The 24,582-nt window shown below is 35.2% G+C and overlaps 1 protein-coding gene across 4 annotated transcripts in view; it reads right to left on the bottom strand.

The window, feature by feature from the left end:
* DNAJC13 (DnaJ heat shock protein family (Hsp40) member C13) overlaps nucleotides 1-24,582 on the bottom strand; it is a 124,582-nt gene that overhangs the window by 51,320 nt on the left and 48,680 nt on the right. For 3 of the 4 annotated variants that reach the window (XR_012519109.1, XM_010335807.3, XM_074405456.1), the window contains 16 exons: nucleotides 24,235-24,291; nucleotides 22,660-22,781; nucleotides 20,451-20,526; nucleotides 20,093-20,188; nucleotides 18,567-18,710; nucleotides 15,815-15,829; nucleotides 15,165-15,247; nucleotides 13,664-13,817; nucleotides 10,445-10,548; nucleotides 10,198-10,357; nucleotides 9,166-9,228; nucleotides 7,896-7,997; nucleotides 6,161-6,265; nucleotides 4,931-5,133; nucleotides 3,826-3,910; nucleotides 170-324 (listed from right to left, as the gene is read on the bottom strand). Coding sequence is in view for 3 of the 4 variants with exons in the window: in XM_010335807.3 (XP_010334109.1) it covers nucleotides 170-324; nucleotides 3,826-3,910; nucleotides 4,931-5,133; nucleotides 6,161-6,265; nucleotides 7,896-7,997; nucleotides 9,166-9,228; nucleotides 10,198-10,357; nucleotides 10,445-10,548; nucleotides 13,664-13,817; nucleotides 15,165-15,247; nucleotides 15,815-15,829; nucleotides 18,567-18,710; nucleotides 20,093-20,188; nucleotides 20,451-20,526; nucleotides 22,660-22,781; nucleotides 24,235-24,291 (1,724 nt within the window). In the remaining variant the exon portion in view is untranslated. The remainder of the gene's footprint in view (nucleotides 1-169; nucleotides 325-3,825; nucleotides 3,911-4,930; nucleotides 5,134-6,160; nucleotides 6,266-7,895; nucleotides 7,998-9,165; nucleotides 9,229-10,197; nucleotides 10,358-10,444; nucleotides 10,549-13,663; nucleotides 13,818-15,164; nucleotides 15,248-15,814; nucleotides 15,830-18,566; nucleotides 18,711-20,092; nucleotides 20,189-20,450; nucleotides 20,527-22,659; nucleotides 22,782-24,234; nucleotides 24,292-24,582) is intronic. The other variant, XM_003925076.4, reaches the window with a different exon arrangement.

Here is a 24,582-nt window from a genome sequence, read left to right as displayed (position 1 = left end):
CTGAGTAATATTCCGCCATTCTACTTTCCAAGTCTTTAGACACATACTTAAATAGCTTTCATAATAAAAATTTTAATAAAAGCAGTGACGTACTCACAAAAACTTCATTAAATCAGTCCATGTACAACTCAAATAATACTTTTAGGTAGATTACCCTCAAAGTTCTTACCGAGCAACAGGAAGCACATTGGAACCTGTGTACATCATGATAAAGAAAAATACTCCACTCAGATAAAGGCGGGGTAACTGTGGGTTATCTTGCATGATATGGTATAACAAAATAGCAACCTTCTCAACAAGGATAGGGTCAAAGGTCAGCAGTAGCTGAAAAAGAATTAAAATGTTTTATTGAGTTGTAAAAAACCTGCATCATCATTCATTTTAGGTTTTTTATTTCATATGCTTAGGCTATAGCTCCTTATATAAGTTATAAAATAAAAACCTATGGGAGTCAGTAAGCTCATCTACCAGACCCACAACAGATTTGAAAAAGAATTCACATTATTTTTCTACAACATTCAATGTAGAAATCAATTGAGAATTGATCAAAACATATTCAGAAAAAGCCCAAACATGTCTTAAGCTAGTTTTGTCATAAAGTTACAGATAACACTGCTTCATGTGCAAGAATCTTTCTAAAAAGACTTTTGTGCTTGTTTCAATTCAGTTGAGCTGAGGTAAGAATCTCCTGAGGGCTACTTGTGAACTCAAGCAGAGGAGAAAATAATGATCAATGAAACAGCCTAAAAAGTAGATCCAGAAGTGTAGTTAACAGGCAAGAGGGTAAACAAGTATCAGGTAGTAAATCTGCTATCACTAAGTGCCAAAATCTGTGGCCTCTAGAAATTTGAACTAGAAATACTGAAGGGAATTTCTGGGATTACTCAAATAAATCTGGGTTAATTAAAAACCATACGGAATTGCTATGAATAAACTTTTGATAAACATATTTAATACATTTTAGCTACAAAGCTTAATAAAGGTGTCATTCGAAAACACTTGCTTCCAATGAATTCTTAATTTGGGGTCAAATGCTACCAATAAAAAAAAAACTACAATACAGAAAGTAGCTCCAATTAGGAGGACAAAGTTCTATACTCTTATGTGAGACTTAATAGTTATGTCTCTTTTAAGTAAATAAATTTCTCTGTGCTTTGGTGTCTTATCTATTCCACAAGATATTTAGATGAAGCATTTCACACTATAATGTTAAAAAGGAAAAATACAGTCATAGAAGATTTTCCTTAGTGTTAATGGCTGCAGTTCAAGACCTGACATTATGCGAATTAGCGGCAAACACAAACACACAGAGGCACAGGCATGAACATGCACACACACACCCCCACTCACTAAGAGTATTTCCAACTGTCAGTCTCCTAGAAATTCTGTAACATTAACTCACTGTATCCTGGACCACTATAAAAATTCTGAAGCTCTCTCAGATAGTAAAACTGATGACTGCTCTTAAGTCAAATGAAATACAGATATCCCTTCCCAAACAATGAAGATAATGTTCCCGGAAACAACTATAGCCACCTAACTGTGCTTTAACAAGATTCAGGTCTCCCAGAATATAAAAAGTTATGAGGAAAATAAAAATAACTTCTTAAAAATATTTTTTATACTCAATATAAAAAATATAAGTTATATACTGTTCAAAGACTCTAGATCAAATCTTCTCAATCATTTTCTTCAGGTATTACCAAAATGTTTTGGTTAATTAAAAGAAAGCCTCCCTCCCTCAAGCTTCATGTTATGCTGAGCAAATCTCTTCTAAGTTTCTCAATCACCCCTTCCTAGCCAGAAATTTAACGCCATTTGTGTTTACGTTTTCCTTTCAGTTTTGTTAAGACTTAGAAAAATGGGAAAGGTTGATCTTCTGGGCATGGTGTTTTATCCACATGTTGAGAGGGTCTACTAGAGAGAACAAATTCCTCTCTCTGCATCACCTCACATATGCAGCCACATGGCCCTCTGGGGGAGGGGGATGTGGTAATAGTTTAGAGCCCTCAATAATTGCAGTGCTTTTTCATTGAAGGATCTGAATGGAAATACCAGCAACAGAAAAGCACAGAAATTTTAAAATGTGAGTACGCTTAAATAACAGAAATTGGCAAAAAAAAAAAAAAAAAAAGGATAGGGCATTACTGTATTTAGAAGTCTTCTTCATCAACGACTTACATAGGCACTTAGGTAGCAAATAAGTGAATGTAAAAATGTATTAACTGAGTAACTCTTGTCTCCTTTTGCAGACCAATGTACAATTGAAAGGTACAAATGGCACACGTTATTGGCATAGAACTTAATGGAAACATCTGCCTGAAATCTCTAGGACCTGACTTATTTGGATTTAATATTAATCTGAAGTTTAAAGAGCTTAATTTCAAGACAGCAGAATAACACAAAAGAAAAATATATTTTGGTTTATCCTATGTTAATTCCAAATCAATTCTTTTTATCAGTTGGTATCAATGAAAACCTAACTAAGAACAGTCAAAATCTAGGGCAGAAGGTAGTGAGACTGCTGTGATTACTTGTTAAGATATAAACCACCATGGTTCACACCTGTGGCCTGCTGGTGTACTTCCTAGTAGTCTTAACAACATCAACACACACCACAACTGGAGCAAATCACTTTTCAGGTATTCAAGTGGTGTGATTTTTAAAATAGGTAATAAACCCTTTTAGAACAATTCTGGAATCTGGAAACTTCCTATAGTTAGGCTGAATCTTCTACAGCATATTCAGCAACTCAAGAGCAGGTGAAACAGCCAGGCATAGTGGCTCACACCTGTAATCCCAGCCATGATTTGGGAGACTGAGGCAGATGGATCACTTAAGGCCAGGAGTTTGAGAACAGTCTGGCCAACATGGAAAAACTCCTTCTCTATAAAAAAAAATTAGCTGGGTATGGTAGCATATGCCTGTAATCCCAGCTACTCAGGAGGCTGAGGCAAGACAATCATCTGAACACGGGAGGCAAAGGTGGTTGCAGTGAGTTGAAATCGTGCCACTGTGCTTCAGACTAGGCAACAGAGCAAGACTGTCTTAAAAAAAAAAAAAAAAAAAAAAAAAAGGCGGGACGTGGTGGCTCACACCTGTAATCCCAGCACTTTGGGAGGCTGAGGCGGGTGGATCACGAGGTCAAGAAATCGAGATCATCCTGGTCAACATGGTGAAACCCCATCTCTATTAAAAATACAAAAAATTAGCTGGGCATGGTGGCGAGTGCCTGTAATCCCAGCTACTCAGGAGGCTGAGGCAGGAGAATTGCCTGAACCCAGGAGGTGGAGGTTGTGGTGAGCCGAGATCGCGCCATTGCACTCCAGCCTGGATAACAAGAGCGAAACTCCGTCTCAAGGAGGAAAAAAAAAAAAAAGGGTGAAATGAATTTAACTCAAAGTTCAGGCTTTCTTTTCTTTTTGAGACAGGATCTTGCTTGCTCTGTTGCCCAGGCTGGAGTGCAGTGGCATGATCACAGCTCACTGAAGCCTCAACCTTCTGGGCTCAAGTAATCCTCCCACCTCAGCCTCCTGAGAGGCTGGGATTACAGACATGTGCCATCATGGCTAATTTATTAGTTAATTTTTTTGTAGAGATGGTGTCTCCCTATGTTCACAAAAGTGGTCTTGAACTCCTGGGCTCAAGCAATCCTCCCACCTCAGCCTCCCAAAGTGCTGGGATTACAGTGTGAGCCTCCACATCTGGCCTATTTAGGCTTTTTGAAAATGGAATAGACTGCAACAAAACAAGAACTGGTACTGATAATTAAGAGAAAATGATTCTTAAAATTGCTCCTAGTTTGATAACGTAAAAATAACTCACCTGAATAATATGGGGAAGGCAAGTGCTATCTGATAGCAGTCTTTTTATTTTGGGTAGAGGCCGAATGATGGCATTATCTTGATCCCTAGAAAACATTTTTCATATCAATATTTAATATATTTATTAAAATTTGTATGTTCAGCTCATATGACATTCTACTGGGCATGAAGCAGGTTACCTTACTTTTTTGTTAATGAAGACTAAGCTCTCATACAGCTGGGAACATGATTAAGTATTTTGGTTTAAATCTATTTGGCTGCTTAATATGACTTCATTTCCTTCCATAAGATTTCCTTGAAAAACAGTACCCTAGAAGAGCCAAAGACTCTTATTTATTATTTAATTGATTAAACTTGGTGTTGTCCAACACACTGTCAGTGGACATTTTCCCCCAAAGGGCATATCAAACTTTGTTACATAAATTTAAACCTTGATTTAACTATGTTTTGTATTTTCCAAGTATAGCTTTAATTTTAATACAACTTTATTTCTAAATACTAACTATAATTTAGAGTCCAACTAGAATCATGAAAACGTCAAGTCTTTTAAAATATATGAGAGTTTCTCAGTAATTTCCATCACAGGATATCTTAAGTAATGAATCAAAATGATTTATATGTAAATATTTCATAAAGATTGAAAAGCTCCATGCAAGTGTTATACTTAACGACTGTTACTAGAGAACAAATTCTCACCTTCACTGGTCAAGTGGGCCAAGATGCAGGCCTACACACTCCTTCTATATCAGAAATAGCTAGCCTGACAGATCAACAGCTGGCATTTACCACTGTCTATGGGCTGCAGTATATGTAATTCAAAACATTCACACCAATTCACATAAATTATAAAACTGTTACTACTCCAAGTACAGATAAGTCTCAGTTTTGTAGTATTTGAAATTTCCCAGAGCAAGTTGCTCTTTTTAGCTACTTTATTCATATAATTTGCAAATTCTTTTTATCTGTTTCAAAAAATTCCAAAGGTCAAAGCAGCATTCCTCCAAGGTCATAAATAGGACATCTTTGTTTTAAATCACCAGACTGATACTATGATGTTACTAAGGAAGCATATCAATTATCCATGGAAACATGCAATTACATTTTACCTGCTCGGAAAATAGCCACACATTGTGATCAACATGTTCAATATAAGGGTAGCAAGGTCAGTTTCATTCAGGACAGCCTGTCCACTGGCTAAGAGACACCACTTAAGCTGGGGTATGGACTGAAGTGGTCGCCATCCATCCATGCCTTGAGCCCAGCATCTGGTTTTTGCGTTTAACATTCCTTTGGTCCACAATTCTTGCATCTTAATGGATGAAAGGCATTATTACAAACAGACAAAATAAAATAAAAAATCTCACCAATGTTTCTACTTTATAGTAAATACATACTAAACTATGAAACAAACATGCAAGTACACTATTTCAGAAAAACCAAGTTTTGTTAACAGGCCTTTGGGAACACAAATTTGGTTGATAACACAAAAAAACACAACCACTTGGCCAACCTGCAGAACATAAGGAATACTGGAAAGAGTAAAAATGGTAGGTGGAGTGCTAAATAATCAAATTATACTAGAGTAGAAGGGTTCATCCTCTAAAAAACTGTCTTTGCCCCAATTCCAAATGAGCCTGGGAGGCTGAAAATTGGAGACAGGATCAAGTATCAAGGGAAAGAGGAAAGCTGTCCTTAGTTCTTGGACTGAACAATTTTCCATAAATTTTAGACTGTAAAGTTTACTTGTTCATACCTTACAGAAACATTATAATCTGACATAAATACTAAGATAGCTTTTTATTTATTTTTTTTGGAGATAGGGTCTTGCTTTCTGTTGCCCAGGCTGGAGTGCAGTGGTGTGATCACTGCAGTCTCAACCTCCTGGGCTCAAGCAATCCTCCCATCTCAGTCTCCCAAGTAGCTGAGACCACAGGCATACACTTTCATGCCTAGGTAATTGTTTTTTATTTTAGTAGAGATAGTCTCTTGCTATGTTGCCCAGGCTGGTCTTGAACTCCTGGCTTCAAGTGATCCTCCCACAGTGCTGCAATTTTAAGTGTGAGCCACTACACCTAGTCAGAAATTATTACATAAAATTCACTAAAAACCTAAGAACGGCGTCCATAACAACAGCTATTAAACAAGGTTTGAAGATATAATTTTATATGTATGTTTGGTTCCCAATTTTTCATGTGGAAACTGAGTTGTAGGGTCCTTGGAGCTAATAACAGGAATTTAAATGACAGTTTAAAAATATTCCACACCTCAATAAGTGCTAAGCAGGAGGGCATAAGAAATGCTGAGACCTTCACAAAAAGTTTCTCCAAGATACACACCTCATGAAACCCATACGGGCCACTCCTTTCTTTGTCTGCATTGCCAAAATACCATTCCTTTTCACTTTCTCTTTTCATATCTGGAGCAGCTTCAATCACATTGCTCTAAGTTTAAAAAAGATTTAAATTATTTTCCAAGGCAAAAATCTAAGAGAGCAGATGTCATACAAGTTGCACAGCAGTACTCTGAAGGAGTTTATAACTAAAAGTTAACATGAAATTTTAAGTGATCTTATTTTAAGATTTAAGAGTTCAGGACAAAATGTCTAACCTACAGTCCAAAAAAACTATTTCTTTATTAATACATATTTCAGATAAATGGTTTCCTAAGTTCAGTCAGCAATGTAAGCTAAGTCCAGTGGTATCTATATTCCCCACGGTCATTAATACATGCCCAGGACACTAACATTTTAGTAGTAAAGAATATTGCAAATAGTTATGTAAATAAATATATATGATTAATATTAAGCAAAAATGCTCAAAGTTCTTTCGGGGAGAAAAACTCACTGCAACTAACAGTTTCAATAAGTAACTGAGATCAAAGAGTTAAAATGCTAACAGCGAAGTTAGTTTTCAGTGTTTTTATATACTGAATTTATTACCTATTCCCCTTATTACAAATAATTCTTACAATTTTCTCTATCAATGTTTTCTAAGAATCTAGGTTAGAATTTTTATGTAGTTTGATTTTTTAATCACAACTTGATTCTTACGTTCTTTTACTTTCTTTTTTGAGACAGGGTCTTGCTTTGTTACCCAGGCTGGAGTGCAGTGGCACAAAAATGCCTCAAGCAATCCTCCAGCCTTAGCCCCTCGAGTAGCTGGGACTACAGGTGCTGCACCAAGTTGCTTAGTCTTGAAATCCCGAGTTAAGTGATCCTCCCACCTCAGCCTACCAAAGTGCTGGGATTACAGGCGTGAGCCACAATGCCCAGTCTGTTCTTTTTCTTATAATAACCTGAGAATAAAATAACCCATTTTAAAATAATTATCAGTTTTCAGTTAGACTCATATAGAGAGGTACAGCAAAGTTGTTAGGAGCATACAGACTTCTGGGTCTTGACTCTAGCTCTGTCACTTATCAAGTGACCTTGGGCAATGTACTTAGCGTCAGTGTTCCTTAGTTTCCTCGTCTGTAAAATGTGGATGGTAAAAACCTCAATGGGATTCAAAAAGTCAATGTATTTTATGTGTACCAGAACAGTACCTGTTGCAACAGTATATAACAGAATATGCCATATACTACATACTCGGATAGCACTTAAGTCTAACATGGCGTATCTCCTTACAGCAGGAAATTAAAACACCAAAACAACAATAACAACAACAAAAAACTAACGAGCTATAAGTTAGTTATTTCTTCTCTCGGCTGGTTTTAATAAGGTGTCCAGATTACTTTAAGGCAAAGCATATTCTTAATGCTTGCCAATGCTAAAAGTACTAGTTACAGATCTAATGAATTCAGTTTAAATCCTAAAAGGCACACTGCCTCAAAATAAGCCACATTAGACATACAGCTACTTTAAAAGACAAAACAAAACTCAATCGCTACTGTCCGTTTTAGATTGTTCTTACAGTGATTTCACATTTTCTGTGTGAATCTCCCAGAACTAGTACTACTGTAACTACTAGAGAAATACGTGTTTGATCACGTATTTCAGATTCCTGATTCTTTTGACTCTAAAACTGTACTCAAAAAATGTCAAGTTTGTAAAACCTATACAAGCATACGTACTTGGAGTGGCACTGTAGCACGGCTTACATGGAGATGTGCAAGGGTAAGCAAGTCCACAAGGATTCTAATTCCATTGGAATCCATGAGATCCTTAACATTTTTCTGGAAGACGGAAACAATTTTTTCGTAATCTAATTATTTGTCATAATCTAAATCCTTTCCCTATAGTACCTTTCCCAATAGGTACTGCCACCTACAAGGTCCTCAAAGAAAAGAATGCTTGGAACCTTTGGAAATAATTGACATGATTGGTATTACTTGGTCTTTTCAGCATTCTGAAATTCAGCAAATTCAAGAAACCTGAATTTCAATTGATCAAAAGGGCAAAACTATATTAAAGAGAGCACTTATTTTTACTTACATATATTCTGAGAAAAAACAACCCATAAAAATAAGAGTGAACAAAAGGAAGACTGTCATGATAAACTCTGGTTTTACAATTACTCTGCCAAGCTCTTTTTAAGAAACAGATTATTCTGTTTCAGAAATAAAAGTCTGCTTTATTTAAAAATCCTTCAATGTTCCAGTTTTCATAAATATGAAATAACTGGTAATTTCTTAGAAGAGACTGTAATTTCAATTAAAATTTCTTTGTACTTATATTTCAGTTTAAAACATCTGCATTACTTACTATAAGAATAAAACTACACAAATTGGTATTACATCAAAGCTTTAGGAAATGAAAATCTGCTTAAACGTCAACATAAATAGTAAATTGTTACTACAATTATGAATTCCTGTTAGAAATTTGCATGAACCTGTTAAAATGCCTTTAAAAAGAAAATACTGAGTAAAGTGACTTATCTTACAACTTCCAATTAGTTTTTATCAACCAAATGACTTATGTTACAACTTCCAATTACTTTTTATCAACCAAACGTATACTGATAAATCAAAAACTTTCCACTTTGTTAAGCATGTATTTTACTTAAAATTTAACCCTAAAGAGTCCCTAAAGAAAAATAAGCTAATAATTTTTATTATTAAAAATCATTTTAATGTTTTAAAAGTCATCCTTCATTATTCTTGATTCAGAATTTTATCATCAATTCATTTAGCACCTGTAATATTAAAAATGACTATACAGGGATACTGGCAAAAACCTTTCCTTCCAGGAGGTTAGAGCACACAGAACTTTCTGTCTAAAAAGACAGAAAAGAGAAGACAGAAGACAACCCTCCTTGGATAAGTAACTCAAATTGTGAGAATTTATTTTACAATTACTTGTATGACTTGAAAACAACAATGTATGTACGCAAAACTACCGTACCTTATTAAGGATCAACTTGTTAAGGAAGAGAATCAACCTATCTCGTTCAAGTTTATCTGTACACTATTGAAATAAATGAGAATTTGGTCAGAAGTGAATAGATACAGAAGAAAAATCATACAAATCTGTCAATTATTCCTTGATGAATCCAGACAACTACATTCTCTATAACTTTATATAACTTGTCTAATTTCCCTAGAAAGGTAGATAAATTCCACAGATTAATATTTGGCTTTAAGGAGGTATGTAAAAATTGAAATAAGTGAACTGGTCCAAATGATACTTTAAGTAAAAGGAAAATAAACACAAATGAAAGTATAAAACATACATACTGCAACAAATAGGAAACAATCAAATGAGATGCATGGTGAACAAACTGATTAATTTGTCCCTTCCACCATGCTCAAGTGTTAAATGACAAATTCTTAAATTAAAAAAAAAAATTTTGTTTTGAGACAAGGTCTTGCTCTATCCTCCAGGCTGGAGTGTGATCACAGCTCACTGAAGCTTCAACCTCCTGGGCTCAAGTGATCCTCCCATTTCCAGGTAAGCCACCAGGCACATGACACCATGTCCACTTTTTTTTTTTTATTTGACAAACCGTATAAAGTGCTAATTCAAGGGGTTTTTTTCTGGAGGGTTATCATTGCAGTTTTAAAAGGTTTTTACTATCTTTAGTATGCTAGCATCATTCTAGATTTTTCCAGAATGGAAAACCAAAAAGGTACACACCAATCTAGAAGTCACTATTTCTTTTTATACACACCTGTTCAACTCATCCATACTTAAAGACTGACAAGTAGGTCAACTAAAGTCGTTTGAAAAACAGTAAATTGACGTGGACAAATTCTAACCCTTTATTCATTTTCCTGTTCATCTAACTCAGATTTAAATAAGTATAAATTATAGAAAAATGAATGCAGAAAGCTACAGTAATAACGTGATCAAACAGAATTTAAATTTAGTTTTTTAAACTTAACATAAACCCCAGAGACACTATGAAATAGTAATTTCCTTAAATGATATACTTACCCTCTCTAACATTCCAATGATATATCTGGTATCTGTAAAAGGTCCTATTTCTTCATGACATCTGCCATAAACAATAGCAAGGGCTTGTAAACATAAACACTTCATGTTTACTTTTGGAGTGAGCAAGAAGCGATGATAAAGCTCATTGAAAAATTCATACCTAGATTTAAAAAAAAAAGTTCACAATAGAAATAACCATGAAACCAACAGTGAAAACAAATGCAACAGGATATACAGAGTAGCTCACGATCTCTTAATTGATCCACTTTCTTCATTCTCATCTTCCTCCAATAGTAGTCTCAGGTAATAGTCTCCTATTTTAATTTCTTCTGCCAGGCACTCATATTTAACCTTCATAAACAAAAGCAAATTACATTATTTTAGTTTACAATAGATTTTGGCAATTTCTAATAATTGTTTCTTGTAATTCTGCTCAAAACTTACCTTTTCTTAAAATACCTGTTAAATATTAACATAACTATTTTAGCTAAATGTTGAGAATTACATACCAATTTTATAAATGTAAGACTTGCTGATAAAAACTGTCACAGCACTATGTGGTGTCAATGAAAAAAGAAAGAATGAAATCTGCTTTATTACCTTCTGAGTTTGGCATAAAAAATCAGGGAGTAGATGGTCCTGCATCACACATGATTTGCCCAACACATATATACTACTTCAGGTTTTCCCTCTTACGCCAGCTCTATCCCTGGCGATTTGCCAAGATTTAAAACCAACACATCAACTTCCTTTTACATTTTCGTAAAGAATTCCTTCTACGTCAAATCACCCCATGCTACTAAATGGAGGTGACAATTGAGGGCAAAGTCATAGATCAGGAGTTGGGGCAGCACCACCTATGCCTGCACTCGGGCAGTGTGTCTCAAGGAAGGATTTCAGGCAATTATAAAAAGGAGTTCCCAGATCAAATAATCAGAATTCTTTTTCCAAAGTCTAAAATAACTGATTTCTAAAAATATAAATTATATTAAATCAGGGGCCGGGCACGGTGGCTCACGCCTGTAATCCCAGCACTTTGGGAGGCCGAGGCGGGTGGATCACGAGGTCAAGAGATCGAAACCACCCTGTCAACATGGTGAAACCCCGTCTCTACTAAAAATACAAAAAATTAGCTGGGCATGGTGGCACGTGCCTGTAATCCCAGCTACTCGGGAGGCTGAGGCAGGAGAATGGCCTGAACCCAGGAGGCGGAGGTTGTGGTGAGCCGAGATCGCGCCATTGCACTCCAGCCTGGGTAACAAGAGCAAAACTCCGTCTCAAAAAATATATATATATAAATATAAATTATATTAAATCAAATATGTATCTTCATTTAACTTTCTATAAAGCCTGAACATTCAATTCATTCAATTTCTATTAAGCATACACTGTGTGCCACCCCCTATTCTGGGCACTGGAGACACAGCAGTTGAACAAAGGTTTCTGCCCTCACAGGTGAAGCCCACAAAAAAGTGAAATATATTTGACAGTTGGGTGATCAAAGTCCTACAGAGTGAAACAGAGCTGGGAACAGGGATAGGGAGAGAGAATGTATATGTAAGTATGTTTGTATGGATAAAAGGGGCTGCATTTTTAAAGAAGGTAGCCAGGGAAGCCCCACTCAACGACATTCAAAAGATCTGAAGATGAGAAAACAAGTTATAAGGCTATCTGGGGAAAACCTTATTCTTTTTTTTTTTTTTTTTTGAGACGGAGTTTCGCTCTTGTCACCCAGGCTGGAGTGCAATGGCGCGATCTCGGCTCACCGCAACCTCCGCCTCCTGGGTTTAGGCAATTCTCCTGCCTCAGCCTCCTGAGTAGCTGGGATTACAGGCACGCACCACCATGCCCAGCTAATTTTTTGTATTTTTAGTAGAGACGAGGTTTCACCATGTTGACCAGGTTGGTCTCGATCTCTCGACCTTGTGATCCACCCGCCTCAGCCTCCCAAAGTGCTGGGATTACAGGCTTGGGCCACCGCGCCCGGCCGGGAAAACCTTATTCTAAGCAGAGGAAACAGCAAGTAAAAAGACCTTGAGGCAAGACCATGAACTTGGTGTTTTCTAAGAAGCCTGTTTGGCTGGAAAAGAGTGAGACAGGGAGAGGAGTAGGAGATAAGATAAAAGAAACAATGCTTAGCATTTGGTGGGGGGGTACCACAGATCCTGGCTTTAAGTCATTTTAAGGACTCAGATTTTAACTGAGATGGGAAACCACAGGAGCACCAAGGGTTATGAGCACAGAAATGATCTGCTTGCTATTTAACAAGGTAACTCCACTCTGGTGATAAGATTCCAGGGAGGCAGGAGAGGAAGCAGTGATACTGTTGTCATCTACTAGCAAGAACAAAGTCTAAATAAATTTTGAAGGTGCACTGTATGGAATTTGCTATAAAACTTGATATGGGGTATAAGAGAAAAGACAATTTCAAGGGTTTTCACTAGAAAATAAGGAGTAGTCACTATCTAAGATCAAAAAGATTATAAGAGAAGTAGGCTCAGGGGAAGAACAAGAGCACAATTTTGGAGAAAAGTTCTAGATTACTTATTAGATATTCAATTATGAGATAAACGTATGAAGTCTAGGGCTGAAGTCTCAGCAACAGATATAAACCTGGAAGCCATCAGCAAATAAATAACATTTAAAGCCAGCCTGGGCAACATGGTGAAACCTCATCTCTACAAAAAACACAGAATTAGCCAGGTGTGGTGGTGCACGTCTCTGATCCCACCTACTGGGGAAGCTAAGGTAGGAGGATTGCTTGAGCCAAGAAGTGGAGGCTGCAGTGAGCAAAGATGGTACCACTGCAGTCTAGCCTGGGCAATAAAGCAAGACCCTGTATCAAAAAAATAAAAAAACCCAAACATTTAAAGCCCCAAAACTTAATGATTTCATTGAAGCAACAAATAAAAATGAAAGAGGTCAAAGAACTGAAACTTTGGGGCCAGCCAACAATTAATGATCAGGGAGATGAAGAAATATAATGAAAGACAGCTTGAGAAGTAGACAGTGAAAAAGGAGAAAATCCAGGAGAATACAGACTCCGAAAACAAAGAAAAGTTTTTCATTTTGCTAAGAATGGGCATATTCAAATTATTACATTTTGGAAATGAAACTGGGTTAAAGATCAAAGCATATAGGATCATGCATATTTTCAAATTTAAAGCTCTTATAATAGCTTAAATCATATATATTATATATATAATATACTTCAATTATATATACACCCACACATATAGAATTATCTACCACCACCATCTTTGTTCTCAGGTACAAAGCTGAGTTACCTAACAAATTTTTTTTTTATTTTTGTTTGACACAAAGATTAAAGTCTTCCAGTATTTCCCATTTATCATTAAAGGGGAAAGGTACAGACAAATTATATAAGTTTAAAAAAAAAAATCACTCCCCAAATAGTACATGCTTTATTTTTTAAGATTAATATACAGAAGAAATCAAACTTTACCTCAAACTCATGGTGATTCCAAGAGATCACATTAGCACTTCCAAGTTCTCTATCAATATTAAATGCTCTCATTTCAGATTCAAGAGTATCTTTCAGTTCTTCCCGTGTTTTGAAATTCCAAATAAGGTTTGACTTGGCATGGTCTTGACCAAACCTAGACATACGTATAATCAGAAAATAGCAGGATGCACAATGCATTTTTAAAATCTATAAATATTCCTTACTGTACCTTATGAGCAAAAACAAAACTAAACAAAACCAAAAAACAGTGGAATAGAATATAGCAAGTATAAGTAAGGAAAATAAAATCTGTGTAAAGGAAACAGTAAAACGTTAATAATAGAATCTTGGTGGTAGGTATACAGATATTCACTGCAAAATTCTTTAACCTTTTTTGTTTGAAAGTTTTAATAAAAAGTTGAAGAAAAAAAGGAACCTTCACTATAAATCTGTGTGAATTAATTTTAAAAAGGTGGTATTTCAACTTCAATGTTTATTGCTAATACAAATTCCAGTTAAAACAATTCTATTGTCAGATACAAAACTTTAGGTTGGGAGATAAGAATTGCTGAACTTTTCGGTGAAATATGTGGAATCAGCAACATTCTAAATATTAGTGCTTTACAGACTACCCAAGAAAGAATACTACAAACTGCCAGGCTGTGACTGAGCATTTTCAAAGTATATTCCTCATACGCTTGGAGTAACCATTGTAAAACATTTGGGCCCAAGTCTAACTGGGGATAAATGAGCTTCACATACGCTTACTTTAGAATCTGCAATTGGCCTAGAAAGTCTCATTTCAGAGTTCCAAGAAAGTTCTATGGGGCACAACACAACTGAGAGAGAAATCCAAGGCATATATTTAAGGATATGCTAGATACATACTGTATACTTTAAAAGTAGTAATGGGAGTTTTCGAAGGACTTATTTTTCTTTATTGGCCAAGGTATAATTGATATGACAGTTTCCAGAGTTGAGTACTGTGAGTTATCTTAAAGAAGCTTTGCAAACTCCCCAAAATGATTGCTTCCCTGTTGTCGAAGCGGGTGTGTTTGTGTGTTGGGGAGGGAGGTGCAGGGTGAGGGTTAGATTAGTGGATAAGAAGAGGTAAGGGGTTACCATATTTGATAGGAAAGAAAATGTATGAGGTCAGCTAACTTGTACACTCTTTCTCACAAGTCTTACGTTACTATCATCTGCCTCTTTTAAGACTCCATTTCCAACTGGGAAGTATGCAATTATTTCTAAGCCCGTGATAAAGCATTTTAAAGCAATCATTGCTAAGCCTTAAAGAGTCTTTTACTTCCTCTGACTATCACTCTATGAAAAGCCTTAATTTTAGGAGCATCTCTAGTCACCCCAATTTTAACAGTTACAGTTCCTAAACTTGATGGCATAAAAATACCTGTGGGATAAAGCAACAGTTTCAAGGAAGAAAAACATGTCTGTCATGGAAATAGTAAATTTAATTTTTATTGGAAAAGAGGCCAAGTTTTACCTATAATAGAAGAGATCCCAATTTGCTTCTATTTTTATTCTTTGTCTTCTCTTTCGAAGAACTACTGGCTTCTGATTTATGTTCTGGAATAGAAAAAAAAACTTCATAGTGCTCAATCTGGGGCCGCCAAATAGGCTTAGTCACAAGATCATCAATTTATAAGTGATGAGAAACACTTCTTTCATCAAATTTTGATAGAAACAAAATTAACATAATAAAATCTATAAAATATGAATATAAATATAGGAAATTAAGTTCTGTCACATGTAATTTGACAGTATATATTTTTATAGTGTTACTCAAGTATTTTCCATGTAGCCCAAAGCTGTTTCTATACCAAATTTTCTTAAATTTTACAGTGATTAATAAAATTTGTAGTAGTCAAAAACAGTGACTTGTTTCAAACATTTACATGCAGTTAACACAGAAGTCTTGGGACAACAATAAATGCAAAAGATTACAGGTTGTTAAGTGCTACCAAAGCCAAGAGACGCAAGAACAAATTGAAATAGCTAATGGAGAAGAAATGTGTCTACGTTCAAACACATGTGAAGTAAGACTTGAATTTATTAAACAAAGAATATCAAAGATGACTCCACATGCCAGGCAGCTTAATGCACTTCACACACGTAACAGGAACTTACACTCACCATATTGTTTTTGTCCTGAATTTAATCGTAAAAAGGAAAAAAATTTGAAGAAAATAAAAAGAGAATGAGCCCAGATCTGCGAAGTTCTATCTATCATACATCAATATAAAATTATCTTCACTTTAAGACCAAAATAGGTGCATCTGCTTCTCTAAGCCTATGACTCAAATTTTAGGCAGTCATAAACTCTTTTGAGAATTCAAAGAGAGTTATGGCCCGTTTCAGACATAGGCACATACCTAAGGTTGCAACTGGAAAGGATTTCAAGGAATTCTTGAAATCTGTACCTGGATCAGAGGTTAAGAATCTCTGCTCCAAATGAAATCTATAAATATGTGTCAGACATGAAAACATTAATCCTTATTGTGATAGAAACAAAAAGTAGAAAGCGGTTTAGATTAAAACATAAAAGTCTAATTTCATTAAAGTGCAAAAATAGAAAGAAAAAAACCCCATACTAGATGACAAAGAAAAAAGGTAAAATAAATTCTAATATTATTTGACATACAAAGCCTATAAGTTATATAACAAAATGTTTCCTACAAATTTTAATTCCATGCACTACCATGAAAACTAATGCAAGGTGGCTTGAATAAAGTATATAAATAATTCGAAATTTGGTTTAATGACAAATCTTTCCTTAAACCAACTAACGAGTACTTTCTTCAATCTCTCCTCCCCTCCAGGACAAAAGGCTGGCAGCCCAGAGTAATGAAAAAGTAAATGCTATACAGAAAAAGGACAAAAAGCTTTCTATAGGCTAAGTGACTGAATTGGAGACTGAGGCTAACGGCCCTAACTAGCTTAAAAAAAACTGCCTAAAACTGAAAATAACAAAGAAAAAGCAATCTTACACATTAGCCAAAGGTTACTACTAATCCAACACAGAGCATCAGCTGCAAATGGAACTGACTTCTTAAACATTGGTTATATAAGAAATGCATATTGTTTTAAGAATCGCCGGTTAATCTTGACAATGATTAGTTTTCAGATTCTAACTACAGCATAAGATCATTCCAAACTTTGATGTTAGTGTTTCTGATATTCACAAAGATTATTTGCTGTTCCCTAAAGAAATTAATGCTAAAAATAGTGCCCATGCAAAAGGGGATAAGCCGCTGATGCTCACCAAAAGATCTTGAGCAACATTTATCTGGCATCATTATTGGCTTAAAATCTTAGTAATAATCCATGTAAATGATACCAACAAACCAGTAAAACATTTTTTATATTAAAAAATTTCCCCTCTCCATTACTGTTTTAAAATAGCAGATTATCTATAATTTTAGATAAACAGCTTTGTGTTCCTGCTCATGTTGGATAAATGTTACATATGAAGTCTGATGCCAAAAACTTATTTGCAGTACAATAATTATATTCAACAGTTTGAAACAACTGTTATTTTAGAAATGGGTTTAACTACCTGAAGCCAGAAGCTTTTAATTTTTAGTAACTGAAAATCATTCATATATGTAGATTTTCTGACTGTTCAAATGCTATACTAATATCCTGACCAGCTATGTATCTAGTGCCTTTACTACTATCTTGCTTGCATATCAAAGCAACCCTGTAAGATAGAGAAGGGAGGTACTGTTATTCTGATTTATGAAAGAGGAAAGTGGCCAGCTGCAGTGGCTCATGCCTGTAATCCCAGCACTTTGCGAGGCCAAGGTGGGTGGATCACCTGAGGTCAGGAGTTTTGAGTCCAGCCTGACCAATATGGTGAAATCCCATCTCTACTAAAATTACAAAAATTAAAAAAGAAAGAAAGAGGAAAGTAAGGTTCTAAAAACCCATAACTTAGGTTAAGAAGTGACTGAAATCAGGCTCAGAAGTTAACCAATTCAAAGTTCAGTATTCTCTTTACTATGCTGCATAGTCACTTGAAAGCCTGTCTAATGATTCTTTATACTGACTACATCACTTACACAAATTAGCAGTAACCTGTTATGCTGGAGCAGTAAAGAATTAAACATTGGTCCCAATTTCAGATAGATACACAAGACTGTAATATTTGTTCTGCTATGCTTACATATTCTGGTAACCCATAAGAAACCCATTTGTTTTAGTAAGATGTTTAAGTTATATTTTCCTTGAGTAAGGCAATAGCTACCATAAATAAGGAGAAGGTTAAAGAGAAAGAATGTACATGTGATCGATAAAAAGTGAGATCAAGACTGCTTCTACAGGACATCTTAATTCACACTTAACTACTACAAAACCCATTATAAACAGAAGAATGTGCATTACTGAATCAAGTTCTGAGGCACATACTGCATGCTGAAGAATGAGACAAACTGTTTTAGATCTTTGATTTGAGAAGCAAATACTACAAAATTTAAGTACATGCAATAAATTTACTGTAAAATGTGAATCTTATCTCCAAAACACTTGTCTGGCTAGTTCTGAACAAAAAGGTTAACAGGAAGTACTCCTTTATTTTTACAGGTACAAAACAAAGTCACAGAGATGAAGGAAAGGCAATAAATACATACGAATAAAAAAGAACAAAAACTGGAATGGAAGAAAAATTAAGAGTGGAATTCTATATTCAATACCAAAATAAAAACCTAATCATCAATTCATAAAACTATGAACTAAGAAAAATATATATAAAAATAGGTAACTTTCATTTTTAAGCTTGAGGTATTCAGCAAGAAATATATTAATACCATCTCTGTGAACAGTGGGAACTAAAGTAGACTAGGACATACAGAAGTGCGAGAAATTTGGAAGAAAATTTTATTTTTACCTCTTTTTGAGCAATGCCCATCCTATCCCTCCAGTGCATCAATACAAGATCCACTTTTTCTTTGGCAAATTTTTCAACTTCTTTAGCAGCTTTTCCAGCTAGTCTTTGCCACTCTGGAACTTTATTAAATTTTCCATATTGATCCTATAACATAACGAAATTTATTACATGCCTGTTTGCAAATTTATTTTAAAACTCTATGTAAAGCTTAGTCATTCTATCTATTTTACAAAGTAAACACTGGATGTTATGGTTCAGTGAAGAAACAAACTGAAAACTTGTACAAATTATACTTTTATCCAAGAAACTTTAACTTTTCTACTTAGGTTTCAAGATGATTCCTTTTTGAGGGGTGGCAAGATGAAATTGGGAGCTGGGTGCAGACAGAGAAGCAGTGATGACAGAAAAAAGAATACATGTAAAAAATTATTATAGTAGTGTATCATAAAGATGTTTAATTTTTTCAGGGATGGCCCAATCCTTATAATTAACATCGATCTTGTTAGGAAAAAACCTTATCTATAACTTTTTTCATGGCCGGCCTCTTTTACCAACAACATTTATCAATCTCATACGTGCAAAGTACCACATGTATACACTTACTGGTACTCCAGAATGTACCGGCAAGTTGAATTAGAGAAACAAAACATAGAATAAAATGACCACTATCCGTAACATTAATTTGTGGTTATACTTGCACAACTCTATAAATACACCACTAATTGTCTACTTAAAACAGATAAATTTTACAGGATATAAAGATATTAATAGTTAAGTATTGCCAGGCGCAGTGGCTCAAGCCTGTAATCCCAGCACTTTTTTTTTTTCTTCTTTGAGACGGAGTTTCACTCTTGTTACCCAGGCTGGAGTGCAATGGCGCGATCTCGGCTCACCGCAACCTCCGCCTCCTGGGTTCAGGCAATTCTCCTGCCTCAGCCTCCTGAGTAGCTGGGATTACAGGCACGCGCCACCATGCCCAGCTAATTTTTTTTCTTTTGTATTTTTAGTAGAGACGGGGTTTCACGATGTTGACCAGGATGGTCTCGATCTCTCGACCTCGTGATCCACCCGCCTCAGCCTCCCAAAGTGCTGGGATTACAGGCTTGAGCCACCGCGCCCGGCCTAATCCCCGCACTTTGGGAGGCTGAGGCGGGTGGATCACGAGGTCGAGAGATCGAGACCATCCTGGTCAACATGGTGAAAGCCCGTGTCTACTAAAAATACAAAACATTAGCTGGGCATGGTGGCACGTGCCTGTAATCCCAGCTACTCAGGAGGCTGAGGCAGGAGAATTGCCTGAACCCAGGAGGCGGAGGTTGCGGTGAGCCGAGATCGCGCCATTGCACTCCAGCCTGGGTAACAAGAGCGAAACTCCGTCTCAAAAAAAAAAAAAAAAGTTAAGTATTACTATTCAATGCAATGAATCCTTTGTTTCTAAAATTTGTAGCATGTTTCAAAAAAAAAGATTATCTATATAAAACAGTACCCTTACTCCTAAAAAAGACACTTGGGACAATCATATTTACCATCGCTATTTTCACATTGTCTCTAACATGCATCCGATCAGCATCCTTCTCAGGTACGAGATCTGAGCTGTCCAAGTATGCCAGCAAACCTGGCGGCTAAAAACAAAACATGAAATCCATTTTCAAAACAATGTGCAAAAGAAAATTTAGCCTTAAAAATCCAAATAAATTAATACTATGACTTAGCTATTGAGGGCAAAACTTTATGGTAACTCCTATGATGAATACCTTTTCAATCAAAAACAAAATTCATCCCCTTTTAACAGCAGAGATAACTTGTTCAACTAAATTTTATTAGGCAGTGTATATATATATATATATATATATATATATATATATAATTTCTCAACTAACTTACCAAAATGCGTTTCAACAAGTTTGTTGCAGTTGCATTATCAGCTGTCCAGAGTCCCACTAAATGTCTACTTAGCTGTCTGAAAAAAGCAGACGTTGAGAAAGGTTTGCTGCTTTATCTCAGCTAGAACAGAAAGGAATTTTTAAGAACAAAATATCACATAATTATAAAAAATATGACTACAGTAAAAAAATTCTGATGTTAAAAAGTTATTAAAAATAATTTAATGTGGAAAGGTATAATTCAAATATTACTAGTATTTTGAAATTTTCTAAAAATTAAAATGTTTTCCTAAAAAATACACTAATTTTCAATAAACCTGAACATGAAAAAGTAGGTTTTTATCCCATTTAAATAAAGAAAAAAACAATTAGACTTGATGACACAATTCATGTAACACGTCCTACTAATATAGTGACAATGGCGTGCTGGCACTTTTTAGAATTCTGAACAAGCAAAAGTCAACAACTAGGTGCTAATATAATCTTTCTGGCAAGGTCAGAGATAGAAAATTATTTTCACTTTTGGAGTTTGGGCAAAGACCTAAACCACTTATAGCCAATTATTTTACTCATCTCACTTAAAAGCTACAAAAGTATATTATAATTCAAAGTGAAAAAGTTAAGACCCAAATTCAATCTAGGGTTTAGTCATTTACTAATTTTAATCCCCATGTTAACACCTGTCTCCTTAACTGAAAGCACCTCATAAGTAGAAATCCTATTTTACTCACCAGTGACCCTTCTGTGTTTTGGTGGGGATTCAATTACCATAGCTATAAGAATGGTCATGAAACCTATGAGGGAAATAACCAAATAACCACCTACAGACATATGTTTTCTATTATGTTATATTACCGAAGAACAAAATTTAACTGCAAAACCAAAATATACTTTGTCACCAGAAAGTGAACGCTACTAAAACTATTCATTCCTGTGCCAATTTGAAAGCTAACAATACTGAAGTAATTAAACTTGTAATTTCCTTCACTGGTATTTGGTAGGTGTTATCAGTGACTCCTAAAATGCCTTTAGTTAGGGACAAAAGAGGTAATGTTTTATAACAGCAAGGTGTAAAAGATAAAGCAATACAGATAGTGATATTTCTATCATACATTGACAGATTTTTAACAGTGTAATTCAAATTTTACTAACCTTTTGGAATCTTCTCCAAATTAAAATGCTTCCCTGATAAATACACTAATTGATCACAGTAGGGAATTTAAATAATTAACTATACTAAAGAGGAACACAACAATCAAGAATTTAACATGAGGGCTTAATGGAATAAGGTAGCTATAGTCTCTGTTTTAATGGCAGATGGTGTCTAGCACTGCTAATACTACTAGGAAAACATCCTTCTTATCTTTCTACCCTCTAAGACTACTTTTGTTGTTAATACAAGTGAGGGAGGTAGTTTCTTCTAATAATACAAACAGTAAGAAATCACTAACAAGACAGCATACCATGATGTACAACTGCACATTGGTGACAACGATAATGTACAGTATTGTAACAAACTAAACGTTTAACTCAGCTATTAAAGTCAAAAAATTAAAAATATTTATGATACTCATTCTTACTAAAATGAGACATAATATGGTATGCTTAAGATAGATGAAAGGGTCATATCTTACAAACCACAAAGAGGGCTAAAAGGGCTGGAATTCATGTAGTGTGGAATAAATGAATAAATTTGTGTGTTTACAGTTGAATGACTCTTAGAGAAAAGGGAATCTAATTACAAAAGATTTAGGTTAAGTCTAGCGTAGGAAGGATATGTAAGGTTTTCCGTGGTTTTTACAGTACAGTACTTAACTAACTAAAGATATTTAAAAATCAACTATGTGAGGTTTTCACAGGGGGTCATGTGCATGCAAAATGGTCACAGGAATATAAGGAGGAAAGGCTTGGGCATGTGGTTCTAGTTCCACAAGCTTCTAAGTACCCTTTTCTGTACTGGTCACATGACTGTGGTGTCAGAGCCTGATAAAAGGACGGTGGGTACAAAAAGTAAACAGTGTTTCCCCCTAAGTTACCCACAGGCAGGGACAGTGATCATTTGGAAAAAACCCTTCTGTAAGGAAAGGAAGAGAACCAGGTGGATCAAAAAACCCATTACATTTGTTAATACATATTTAGTTTTATGTAATATCTTAATCAGTTCTCTAAACCGGAAGTTAATTTATAGCAAACTGAATTAAATAACCTACCTATTTGTAAGCATCCTTTGATCTGAGCTTATTGTAAACATTGCAGTATGCAAGTGTCGAGGTAAGGCACCTTCACTTAGGGCAAGCTCCTGCATTTTTGTGGCAATTTCTTTATCACCTTCCTTTGGAAAAAGGGGAAAGATAATCCCTAAAGTGGCAATCCAGGACAAGCTATCCAAATAACCTCTCAGTATGTAATCAAAGTTTAAAATGCATCTTCCAGTTACACAAAAATAACATAAGTAATAGCACAGGTAATTTTTAAAACTTTGGAGTAAAGGTGAGATATTTCCAGACAAATTTACCTTATAAACTATGCTTTGCTAAACTTAATATGAAAACTAGGTTCATTCCTTGCGTGTATACTTGCCAACAAAAAGGAGAGGCTTGGCTACTGCAAGTTCTGTAAAAGATGAATACTTTGGTAGCTAACATCGAGCAAAGAACCCATTAGCTAAAGGGAGAAAAGTAGCCTTTGATTGTATATACACACTAAAAATACAAATAAACTTCGATGTTCCACCCAGTTCAATTCCTAGGTATATATTTACAGCTACTTAAGGGCATACTAATTTTGAGTTTATTATTTAATTATGTGCTATGTTTAAGCACAACAGATGAATTTTTTGGTAAAAAGAATTCTTAAATTTTATTCAAATTGCTTCTATAACAACAAAAGAATTCAAAAGCAGTTTAGACTGATGTCATTGTAAACATCATAGTATGTAACAGACATTCATAGCCACAATCTTATCTTTTAAAAAATATAGAAGCATAAAGCAACTGTCTTAAAGAAGAAGTGTCAGCCAGACACCGTGGCTCATACTTGTAATCTCAGCACTTTGGGAGGCCGGGGCAGGTGGATCACAAGGTCAAGAGATCAAGACCATCCTGGCCAACATGGTGAAACCCTGTTTCTACTAAAAATACCAAACTTAGCTGCATGTTCTGGCACATGCCTGTAGTCTCAGGTACTCGGCAGGCTGAGGCAGGAGAATCGCTTGAACCCAGGAGGCAGAGTCTACAGTGAGCAGAGATCACGCCACCGCATTCCAGCCTGGTGACAGAGCGAGACTCTCTCAAAAACAACAAAAGAAAAAGGAAAAAAAAGTAGTATCTTCAACAAGATCATGCCCCGATCTCTAGAGCTCAATTACAAAAACACTTTAGCAAGAACTTTTTGTTGCCTTTCTTACTTGGCATCATTTTGCTATCAACTATCAATAGATTTCTATGTAATTTCAGCATCTCAAGATTTCAATGCTCTCAACAATATGCTTCCAAAAAAGAGCAAGAGATAGAATGTTAACTTTTAATTGCTTTAAATAAAGTGAATAATGCAATAAGAGATTTATTTACTGTACAACTTCACTTACTAGGAAACTAACTTTTATTATTATGGATTGTTTCTGTAACTAGCTTAAAACCAATTTCTAAATAAAGATTTAAAATTACTTTTCTTACCCAGAGAAATGTGTACTTCCCAAAAAAGACTGAAAGGTAATATTGTCAACTTCAATTAAAACAGCCTATTAACATTAAAGTAAGGTTAAAATTTCAAAATTGTTCTCTCACCTCTATTATTGCTTTCATAACCAACCCAGCTCCTTTTATTATTGCCATGGAAGGATGCTTTAAAGTGAAGGGAAAAGAGTATCAAAAGATAAAAAAGAATTTTATTCCAACATATTTAGCTGTTACTCTTAAGAAGGATATACAGTTTTACACAAGGTATAAGTCATAAAATTAGTAAAGGATACATCTCAAAGTCAGTTTGGTTAAATATTTTAGGTATTCTTACAACATAGCTTTAGAGATACAGATACATAAAGAATTTACATTAGTAGAAAGTAGCCAGCATTTACTTGAATATAATTTGAATGATACATATCAATGATACTAATAAAAATATAAGTATCACAT

The sequence above is a fragment of the Saimiri boliviensis genome, chromosome 9, assembly GCF_048565385.1.
Source record: "Saimiri boliviensis isolate mSaiBol1 chromosome 9, mSaiBol1.pri, whole genome shotgun sequence".
NCBI lineage: Eukaryota > Metazoa > Chordata > Mammalia > Primates > Cebidae > Saimiri > Saimiri boliviensis.
This window is presented reverse-complemented; position numbering and strand designations above follow the sequence as displayed.